The 10157-nt window shown below is 55.6% G+C and overlaps 5 protein-coding genes across 5 annotated transcripts in view; 2 read left to right on the top strand and 3 right to left on the bottom strand.

The window, feature by feature from the left end:
- Nucleotides 1-549: 549 nt before the first annotated feature.
- GUITHDRAFT_146044 (hypothetical protein) lies at nt 550-2622 on the bottom strand (the record flags this gene model as incomplete). Its single annotated transcript, XM_005823035.1, has 4 exons — nt 550-1731; nt 1919-2002; nt 2056-2160; nt 2212-2622. 4 exons carry the CDS (start codon nt 2620-2622, stop codon nt 550-552), a joined length of 1782 nt encoding a protein of 593 aa, XP_005823092.1.
- A 595-nt stretch (nt 2623-3217) lies between these two features.
- GUITHDRAFT_155331 (hypothetical protein) lies at nt 3218-4139 on the top strand. The gene is made up of 2 exons (XM_005823036.1): nt 3218-3284; nt 3513-4139. Exons 1-2 carry the CDS (start codon nt 3231-3233, stop codon nt 4026-4028), a joined length of 570 nt encoding a protein of 189 aa, XP_005823093.1. The 5' UTR covers nt 3218-3230; the 3' UTR covers nt 4029-4139.
- An 82-nt stretch (nt 4140-4221) lies between these two features.
- On the bottom strand, nt 4222-4490 carry GUITHDRAFT_79122 (hypothetical protein; the record flags this gene model as incomplete). The annotated part of the gene is made up of 2 exons (XM_005823037.1): nt 4222-4386; nt 4434-4490. Coding segments are annotated over 2 exons (222 nt in total), but the record flags the coding sequence as incomplete, so codon positions are not given.
- A 96-nt stretch (nt 4491-4586) lies between these two features.
- GUITHDRAFT_165832 (hypothetical protein) lies at nt 4587-5878 on the bottom strand (the record flags this gene model as incomplete). Its single annotated transcript, XM_005823038.1, has 13 exons — nt 5795-5878; nt 5630-5683; nt 5539-5580; nt 5474-5497; nt 5369-5428; nt 5258-5320; nt 5194-5215; nt 5106-5143; nt 5018-5060; nt 4908-4971; nt 4772-4852; nt 4652-4730; nt 4587-4604 (listed from the first exon to the last, which is right to left on the bottom strand). Coding segments are annotated over exons 1-13 (654 nt in total), but the record flags the coding sequence as incomplete, so codon positions are not given.
- Nucleotides 5879-9298: 3420 nt separating this feature from the next.
- GUITHDRAFT_117785 (hypothetical protein) overlaps nt 9299-10157 on the top strand; it is a gene marked incomplete at both ends in the record, with an annotated part of 2130 nt that continues 1271 nt past the window's right edge. Inside the window, 2 exons of the mRNA XM_005823039.1 lie at nt 9299-9440; nt 9829-9877. Of these exons, the coding sequence (XP_005823096.1) occupies nt 9299-9440; nt 9829-9877 (191 nt within the window). The remainder of the gene's footprint in view (nt 9441-9828; nt 9878-10157) is intronic.

Raw genomic sequence — 10157 nt, forward strand, 5'->3', positions numbered from 1 at the left:
AGTTACTTCCTTCCTCCTCCTCCTCCTCCTCCTCCTCCTCCTCCTCCTCCTCCTCTCCCTCACTGTCGTTGCTCTGCAGGTACCGCATCCTCAGATTCGCCCTATGCAGTACTCAGGCTACGGAGGCTTCAACTTCATGAACTTCTTGTGATTTTTGTCCCTCACTTGCACAGGTCCTCTAAACCTCCTCATCTCTCCGCCCTCCACCCTCTCCTCCCATACACCCTCTCTCCTCCTCCCTCTCCTCCCTCTCCTCCTTCTCCTCCTTCTCCCGCCTTCTCTCCATGCTCTCAAGTTTCCTCCAGATAGTTCCAACTCAACGTTCGGGTCAGAGATGTTTGCGATTTCTTCACTTGTACATCCTTCAGCACATATCCCCTTTGTTCGTCCCAAACTGCTTCGCCTCCTCATCGTTGATTGCTTCCGGCCGTCTTTGCGTCGCCGCTGCAGTGCGCACCCGATGCCTTTGCATTTCCCGTTCTCCTCCTCTCCCTCCCTCTCTCCCTCCCTTCCGTCTCTCTTGCTTCTCTCTTCTTCCCTTCCCTTTCTTCACTTGTCTGTCTGCGCGTCCAGGATGGCGTTGATGGTCTCGTCGTAGTTGAACTTGTTGGCTCGCAGCAGCGCCTTCACTTGTTCCTCTTCCATCTCCTGCATCCCCACCAGTCGCAGCTCAGCCATCAGCCCTTCCACCATGCATCGCTCCTCCTCCCCCTCCCCTCCTCCTCCTCCTCTTCCCTCTAGTTCACATCCTCCACCAGCTTCCGCCCTAGATACCTCTAACAGCTTATCGACTTGCTCCCGGTAGCTTGCCTCCTCCTCCTCCTTGAGCCGTGCGCTCTCCTCCAGTGCTCTTCGTAGCTCCTCCTCCTCCTCCATCCCTTCAGTGAACTTTCCCCCTGTTGTTGACGCTTCGATCGCCTGCTCTATCAGCTTCCGGTAGCTTGCCTCCTCCTCCTCCTTGAGTCGTGCGCTCTCCTCTAGCGCCCTTCGCAGCTCCCCCTCCCCCTCTTTCTCTTCCTCCATTGCGACCTCTGTCCCCTTTTCTTCCCTTCCCTCCACGGCTCTCGATACCTCCAACAGCTTATCGACTTGCTCCCGGTAGCTTGCCTCCTCCTCCTCCTTGAGCCGTGCGCTCTCCTCCAGTGCTCTTCGTAGCTCCTCCTCCTCCTCCATCCCTTCAGTGAACTTTCCCCTTGTTGTTGACGCTTCGATCGCCTGCTCTATCAGCTCCCGGTAGCTTGCCTCCTCCTCCTCCTTGAGTCTTGCGCTCTCCTCTAGCGCCCTGGCCAGCGCTTCCTCATCTAGATTCAAATCTCCATGCTCGTTGAGAGAACATTTGGACTCAATCATGGCGCAGTAAAGTTCTAAGTCCAGCTCCTCCTCCTCCTCCTCTTCCTCCCTCTTCTTCGCCTCCTCCTTCACCTCAAAGACTGATGGGTCGAACACATTGGCTGCCTGCATCGCCTTCCACACGTGCTTGCTGTTCACTCTAGTCTTGGCTGCCTCCTCTTCCTCCTCCTCTCCTCTGCCGTATCCTCCCAGGGATCGGAGGAGGGCCTTGCTCGCTGTGATGGTCACCGGACTTCCATCAATGACGTGGCGAATGAGGAGCGCGTTTCTTGAGAGCTGCTGGTCCTCGTCGAAGAAAACCTCTGCATGCCTCTGCTTCAACTCCACGTGCCTCACTCGCCCTATGTGCGCGAAGTGATTGCGAATGGTGGAAGCATCAACCTGCAAGTTGCGCATAAGGCCAAGACAAGAGAAGCTGGGACGGAGGATGAGAAGTTAAGAATATGAGAGATTGCGGACGAGAACAATCAACAAGAGTGAAGAGGACGAGGAAAATGGAGAAGGAGAAAAATGGAAAGAGGAGGAGGAGAGTGGAGGAGGGAGGAGTGGAGATGGCGATAGCTTTGACCTCGCTTGGTATTCCCTTCACTGAGATAAAATGTCTTCCATGCTCACGACTTGATTTCTTCTTTCCTTGTCTCAGCAGCTCAACCTGCACAGACCATTTGAGTCCCTCCTCAACCTCCTTCTCTCCTCCTTGTCCACCTTGAACGGGAGCTTGTCTTGCTCCACAGCTCTCTTCGCCGAAAGAGTATCGGCAAAGACGAGCATAGCTTCGCTCTCGTCCATCTTTCCCGGCGTGTTCTGCACCTGGGACCTGACGATCAGCACCAGGCAGGCGTCTGACTTTCCTCCCGTCACCTTGCAGTCTTCCACCTCCCCGTACGCGCTGAACAAAGCCGACAAGGCCGTCGAGTCCACTCCTTCTTCCAGCCCCCTGCACAGCAGCACACGAGAGGACATGTTGCTGTCCATTCCTTGTTCCTCCTGTTGCCTGGCCTTGCAGTCGGCGTACTTTCTCACTGAGCTCTTGCCTCCTTCTCGGATGCAGCCGACGATCGCTTTGCAGCAAAGCTCCCCAGACTCCAGATGAATGTTGGGGCATGGGACAGGAGGAGCGTCGTTATACGGCATGAAAGCTTCCAGCCATTTCCTCTGCTTCACTGTCGTTCTCTTCACGACACAAGACCAGTGGCAGACAATGTTGCCGCAACGAGAGCATCGCAGCCATGCCAGCTCCTCAAGTCGTTTGTCACATGGTTTGAAGCACATCGCACATTCCACATGTCGAGCCTGCATCCTCAGCCTTTCTTCTCTCTCCTGCTACTCCTCCCCTCCCCTCCCTCCCGCCTCCTCACCTCATCCTGCGCGGCTTCGCGCTTGGGCTGGCGCTGCCGCGTCTGGGTGCCAGCAGTGCTGGTTCTTTTCGGGCTTGTGTTTTGTGAGTGATTGTGCAGCTTCTCGCTGTGGACTGTGTACCTGCCGGTTCAGCTTGTTCCTGCTTTGTTTTGCTTGAGGCACTTTTTATCTTCTGCCAGTAAATCCCGTCTCCGCTCCTACGCATACCCTCACTCCTTTGGCCCAAATTCCCGCTGACCGGCGGGCCCGGTTGGAGAACATGAGTAAAGATTTCGAATTTCAAGTCGTTTTCAAATTTCGCTCTTTTTTTCAATATTTTTTGAAATCGTGGTTAGAAATAAAGTCAATATGCCCAAAAGTTCAAATCAGCTTCGTTGCAATATGTACCCCTACCCACTCTATAACACAAAAGTACCCCCACTGATTAGCATGGGGTCATTGTACCCCACCCCTCATAAGAGGTTCTTGTACCCTCCATTGTTTCGTAGTTTCAGTTGCCCTGCTCATCCAAAATGCCACCCATGGCGTTGTCGACGATGGGAGCGACATCAGCCATCAGCACAACCCCGACCAAGGTCCCTCCTTCTCGTTCCTGATGATCCCTCTGCCTCCTCCCTCCCCTCCTCCTCTCATCCTCCCTCCTTCTGCCCTTCTGCACCTGTATTGACCAAAGTTTGTCTTGATTCCTTGCATGGTGTTCTGCATATCGTACTTCCTCAATTTGCATGTAAATCGCTTCGTTAGACTCTTGTTGGCTCGAACTTTCCTGCGTGATCTGTCTCTGGTTCTCATGAAAGCGACAGATGAAATCTCTGGAGAGCTCGTCGCGATCAACACTCAATGGCCTAGCACCTGAGTTCACTCCGACCAAGAAGAGCTGTCGATCTGCTCCAGTGACTCCGTGCAAGAACGATGCAAACGATGCCTGCTGGGAAGAAGCCTGTGCAGCTGCTCGCTGGTGGGCAGAGAAGCTGAGGCAACAGGATCAGTCGAGCTCCAACGGATTCGAGCATGCTCTTCGAGGGTTGATTCTCAGTCGGTGTCGAGGTCACTGGTACCCTCAAGATCCCCTCCGAGGAAGCGGCTTCAGGAGCATCGTCAACGACGTCTCTACAGACCCGATTCTCCTCGCTGCAGGAGAAGCGACAAGGATCCGAGATATCAGGAGCCGATTGCCGCAAGGAGTGATGTGGATCAACCCCAAGACCGTCAAGGTGAAACTGGAGGAGGATAGGTGGGCAGAGACCATCTTCAGCTGCAGCGCTGGCTCTTCCCATAGCTCTGCGAGTGCGTCGGAGGCCGAGGATGATGACACATAACTCTCAAACAGCAAGTCATTCCTCACTTCATGTATGTTCAAGTAGGCCGGCATGGCGTGTAATGATATCAAACTTTGAGTATCAAAAAGTCAAAGAGGAAACTCAGAGGTGAAATTCTTGCAAGGGATCATCTGCATTCGCTTCCTGAGGGAGCCTCTACAACCTTGTGTGGATCCGTTTCTAGGCTTCATGTTTAGGGAAGAAAGGGTCCATCTCCCGGATACAGCCTACCCAACACCTGCAGCTCGTCACTAACACACACGTCCAGATGCCAATTCTCGACCAGCTGAGGGTCGGGGAAGAGCCGAAGAGCCTCGTCGTGATCTTTCTTCGCAACCACTCCGGGCATATCGTGGGTCTACGGCGTCGGCATCAAAGTCAAGGAAGGGATCAGGCAAGGCTGACCGTTGGCTGTTGTAAGGAGAGTTGGAAGTGCAGATGGGGCGGCCAACCTCCATTCTCGTCGCTCCCTGGCACTCTGTCATGTTCCAAGCTTCAATCAGCAAGCCTGCCTCACCTCCCACGAAAGCGAGGAGGTCTCCAGCGCGAACTTCCTTGCCCTCGTACAGGCGACTCCTGGTAAGCTCTCAGTCGCCCGACATGCAACTTCCTCAGGGGCGAACATGCTCTTGGCAGATAGATGACCGTAGAGGGCCCAAACCCGATGGCCGTTTATATTGTGCTCAGTGACAATCACATGCCCTGCTGCTGCTTCAGCTCCAGCACCTCCTAAGCGGAGTCACCATAGTCTCCCGGCGAAGGGTTGAAGCCGAACTTGTACACACGCCCGTCAAAAAAGCTGCGGATGGGGGTGCCAACAGCAGCTGGCAAGCGACAAGCTCTGTCATACATCGACTCTCTGCTCGACTCTCCCTCTACCGCCGATGTCGATGCCCACGTGAATGTTGCGCAAGCCGTCGAAACCTTGAACTCTATCGACAGACTGCGAAGTGAGTTACAAGCTTGAGCGAGAAACCCTGAACCTCTACCTGAAGCAGCCTCTCGTACATGGCTGGCCTCATCTCGTTGTACCTGCAACGCCATCATTCGGGGCGATAGGGACAGGAAGTCTTTCACCTTCCAATGTCCATCTTTCCTTGTAAGACAGGAAACATCTGCATCCAACACCTGTGTGACCTCGCTGACTGTCAGCCGGCATCATCACCTGGCCGATCCATCGCCTGACCCTGCCAGCAGCGTCACTAGCGTCAAGCTTGTCCCGGGCTCACCTCAACAACATTGTTGTCGATGTTTCTCCTCCAGTGAAGTCTCGCACGAAGTATCCTCGCTCGCTGGTCTCGCTCGCCATCAGGTCCACGCAGAAACCCTTCCTCGCTCACCGGTAGGGCATCACCGGGTAATACTCGTGTCCCTCAAAGATGCTCGCATGCTCTTCCCGCCTTCCCACCATCAGGCACGTTTTCTTCCTATCATCTCAACAACACCCGCATCTTGCCGAGTCCTCATGCCTGCTAACGTTCAGCTCCGATCAGTGTAGGGCAGAGCCAACCTGACAGACGTCTTGAGGCGCTCAACCGCCTCAAGCTCCGCTCTGCCTCAACATGTTTGTCAGCGCGTCCACAGCATGATCCTCGAGGCACCTTAGCGTCTGACACTTTCGCTCGAGCTCATCTAGGCTTGGGGGTCCGTCAGATCTGCATGAGTCCCTCACTCCTCACCAGCAAGCCTGGCGACAAAGGGAACAGGGAGCCCGCAGACGAGGCGACGAGGAGAGGGGAGCGAAAGCTACGAGAGCGGATGAGAACCTGGAAGAGTGTGGGAAGGTGAAGACAAGGAGGAGGAGGAGGAGGAGACGAGGCTTCACTTCCAGCATAGGCAGCTGCGCCCACATCTGAAATTTCGATCGATATCGATTTATTGACTGAAAAAGAAGGGCAAATTTCAGTGCAAACCGTCCAGCCGGGATCGGAGCCGGTGGGCCGGCCGGGCCCGGAAGCTCCGCTGGTGAGTGCACGCGGCAACACCGGTGACCGTGACCTCATACTTTACTCAAAGTTAAGTTAAAAATCAGTACGAGGACAATAATGAGAGTCGAGGAGGCGTGACCCTGACACTACTATAGACATTGAACCGATGAAATTGATATAAGCCTGATGAACAGATTTATTCATGAGCCGATCAGTTCTTCTACCACCCTGTCGCTGCAAGTGAGGTGCGACTCTGATGATGTCCGAGGCTCCCTCCGACTCCTTACCTGTTCACGTCTCCGTTGTGTCTATCCAGCAGGCGCTGAGCAGCAAGTCAGGGGAGGTAGGAGGCTCCTTTCGTTGCTCACTTGGTTACGCTCGACGTCATGGAATCCCATGCTAGCTAAGTTGGCCATGGCGGCAGCGTCGCTGCGTCGCGGCTCTAATGGCATAGAGAAGTAACTTAATAGTGACAAGAGTATCTCTCAAGGGACCTGCAGCCCTGCCCGGCTGACGTTGGAGCAGCCCGTGATCCCCTGCCATGAAGGGCTTAGCAAGACCCAGCCTCTACGCGCATCCTCCTCCTGCCTGACTGTCGATGAGCCCCGTTGTCAGCATGCCTCTGAAAGATCTACAGTCAGCCACCGGGCAATGACGACCAGCAGCGTCAAACCTGTTGTACCCGAGGCCTCCCCTGCAGAGGGCGAGCTGCTGCATCAGTTGGACCATCCAGGAAGGGAAGGAAGAGAGCAGAGGAAAGACGGTAGATCCAAGTCGGCAACATGTACTTCCTCAACCCCAACACATTCCATCTGAACAAAGAATCCATGAGCTGTCACGAAGATTTAGAGTGAATGTTTGGAACCTGTACATGATGCCGGTCAAGATACCGGAAGCAGCTGCCAATTGAGATGGTCTAGAGAGCGAGCAAGACAGCTTTTGCAGTTTTTGTAACTGAGACGAAGAGAAGCAAGTCGGTACAAACCTGCACGGCCAGGAGGTAGATGAATGATTTGTTGCTGAAGTTCAATCCAAACATCTGCATTGACTGCGAGACAGGAATCTCGAAGTAATACTTGGGTTTGTTGTTACGCACTCGCTTATGCATAATCTCAAACACCTGAACAAGACTTGCGAAGATCAGCCCGTAAGGACCAGACGCAACCTGGACATCAAGTGACTCTCATGATTCTTGCTTCTTTCGTTCCTGTGCTACCTGCATCACCAAGCTCTGCCTCCATGAGCGCTGGAAGAACAACGTTCCAGTCCCCACGATAGCGCTGTCATGCAAGTATATTCATTGAGCCTGCCAGGCAGCTGTTCTCCTTCACCTCAAGGTTTTCGCTACGACCACGAACGCACCGAACTTCTTCGAGCCCCTTGAAGATCAGGTCAGCTTAGCACAAGTCAGTCTCCCTCCCAGCTCCACTACCAGTGCCGCTCAAACTGACGGAAGGTATACATCAGAACCATCCCAAGAATCTGCATCAACACCGTCAAAGCTAGTAGACAGCAACGTTGAACGTACAAGCTCGCTTGCTGTGGAAAAGAAAAATTGGTATGTGATGACTCGCCAGACCTGACGGCGACCAAGCAGCTGGTACGAAGTAACAGCAACTAAGTCAGACAATGAAGGGTTTGATGAATGTATGCGTACGCACCCCTTCGCTGTCAAGTTCCAATAGCTTTCCGACCTGATGAACACGGATCAAACAATCTCATAGCGTGTCAAAAAGCTTGCCTTCATGGCCGAACACGTGATGGTCGCAATTGCCGACAAGCCCATGAGGCCCTAGGGCTGATGTCAGAGCTTATTTCGCTTCTTTGAAATGTTCAGCCATAGACAACAAGTGAAGAATGGTTCGAGCGAAAAGGAGCGGCGTCACAGGTAACTCGAGATTGATCACCTTCGAAACTGGTGCATTGTGAAATCCTGACATGCTGCACCTTGACAATTTGTCTGTATTGCTATTCACCATGAAGCTGTCAGGAAACAAGCAGAAACAACTTGGGATGATAACCCGCTTGTTCCACGTTACAACGCAGCGGGTTAAGTTTTGAGCTAAGCGCTTCAAATATCTCAACCTCATCGTATCAGACATGACAGCATCGTACTACCGCCCCCCTTCCCCTTCTCTCACTCCCCTTCCCTTCCCTTCCCTTCCCTTCCCTTCCCTTCCCTTCCCTTCCCTTCCCTTCCCTTCCCTTCCCTTCCCTTCCCTTCCCTTCCCTTCCCTTCCCTTCTCTCTTCTTCTCTGTTCGCCCTGCAAGCTCATTCCAAGAAACCACATGTCCCCTCTTGCCCAGCCAGCGGCCGGCCCGACCGCCGGCCCGGCAAGACCACTGAGCCTCCGACACTGAGTCAAGGCCACATCCGGGCCTGGGATCTGCGATCCGACGGTGGGCGGAGAGCTCGACACCACTGGGGTGTCCGAGCTCGCCTGCCTCCGATGCCGCACAGCCCCGGTCCCTCGGCATTGATGCGGCGTCGCCGCTCCGAGTCCGGTCCGTCACGGGTCACTGGCGGTAGTAGGCGAGATCACCACCACCCGTCCGCCGGGCGTGCCCCGAGTACCCGGCTGACTCGGAGGCCCTAGTGAGGAGGCCCCCTGGGGCCAGCCGCTGAGCCTCCCTCTGTCCGCTGCCCCAGGCGGACACCCGGGCAGCGCCGGCCCCTTCCCAAGTCTCTTGCGGCTCGACACCACTGGGGTGCTTGCTGCTGGTCCGAGCTCGCCTGCTTCCAAGTTCCTCCCCGGCATCGGTCGGGTCACGCCGGTCCTTGGGCATTGCCGCGGCGTCGCCGCCGTCACGGGCGGCTACCGCTGACTCGGCTACCGCTGACTCGGAGGCTAGCGAGGAGGACTACCTCGAGCGGTACCGTCACACGGTTCCTGTGTCCAGCCTCCCTCCGTCCGCTGCCCCAGGCGGACCCCCGGGCAGCGCCGGCTCCTTGTCGGCGGCTGCCCTTTCTCCGTCCGCGGCCGCCCGCTTTGTGGCGGGAGCGGACGTCTCGACTGACAGTGGTCAGTCGGCTGCCTCCGGGTATCGCGTCTAAGGGATTTTATTCCTCCTGCATGCTCCTGCTGCTTCTGCCAGTAAATCCTATACAAGCTTGTTGCTTGATTGCTTGACCCTTAGGCTGCTTGTCTGCGCGGCTTGCGCTTGGGCTGGCGGTGCCGCGTCTGGGTGCCAGCAGTGCTGGTTCTTTTCGGGCTTGTGATTGTGCAGCTTCTCGCTGTGGACTGTGTGCCTGCCGGTTCAGCTTGTTCCTGCTTTGTTTTGCTTGAGGCACTTTTTACCTTCTGTCAGTAAATCCTGGAGGAAGAAGCGCAGCTTCTGGAGATGGCTCGCCCTCACCAGCGTCTTGAACATGAAGCCATGCTGGACGAGCCCGAGCTTCGAGAGCTCTTCGTTGAGGGTAGAAACCTTCGCTCGGAGCTGACTAGCATGAAATCCATCCGTGCCGATAGGCAGGCCGCCAAGTGTAATCCCGCTGCTTCCTCCCCGGCATCGGTCGGGTCACGCCGGTCCTTGGGCATTGCCGCGGCGTCGCCGCCGTCACGGGCGGCCCTACCGCTGACTCGGCTACCGCTGACTCGGAGGCTAGCGAGGAGGACTACCTCGAGCGGTACCGTGTTCCTGTGTCCAGCCTCCCTCCGTCCGCTGCCCCAGGCGGACCCCCGGGCCGCAGCGCCGGCTCCTTGTCGGCGGCTGCCCTTTCTCCGTCCGCGGCCGCCCGATTTGTGGCGGCAGCGGACGTCTCGACTGACAGTGGTCAGTCGGACGGTCGGCTGCCTCCGGGTATCGCGTCTAAGGGATTTTATTCCTCCTGCATGCTCCTGCTGCTTGTTGCTTGATTGCTTGACCCTTAGGCTGCTTGTCTGCGCGGCTTCGCGTTTGGGCTGGCGCTGCCGCGTCTGGGTGCCAGCAGTGCTGGTTCTTTTCGGGCTTGTGTTTTGTGTGTGATTGTGCAGCTTCTCGCTGTGGACTGTGTGCCTGGAGGTTTAGCTTGTTCCTGCTTTGTTTTGCTTGAGGCACTTTTTACCTTCTGCCAGTAAATCCTATACATCCGCCAGTGACGACCTCGAAGTGAAGAAGTTGAGTCTTGAGACGGCGCTGCCGCGTCTGGGTGCCAGCAGTGCTGGTTCTTTTCGGGCTTGTGTTTTGTGTGTGTTTGTGCAGCTTCTCGCTGTGGACTGTG

Source organism: Guillardia theta (genome assembly GCF_000315625.1).
Source record: "Guillardia theta CCMP2712 unplaced genomic scaffold GUITHscaffold_115, whole genome shotgun sequence".
NCBI classification, from domain to species: domain Eukaryota; class Cryptophyceae; order Pyrenomonadales; family Geminigeraceae; genus Guillardia; species Guillardia theta.

Coding starts and splice junctions, on each gene's coding strand:
- GUITHDRAFT_155331 (XM_005823036.1), top strand. CDS start 3,231: ATGGCGTTGTCGACGATGGGAGCGACATCAGCCATCAGCACAACCCCG. Junction 3,285..3,512: donor TCAGCACAACCCCGACCAAG/GTCCCTCCTTCT, acceptor TGAAAGCGACAG/ATGAAATCTCTGGAGAGCTC.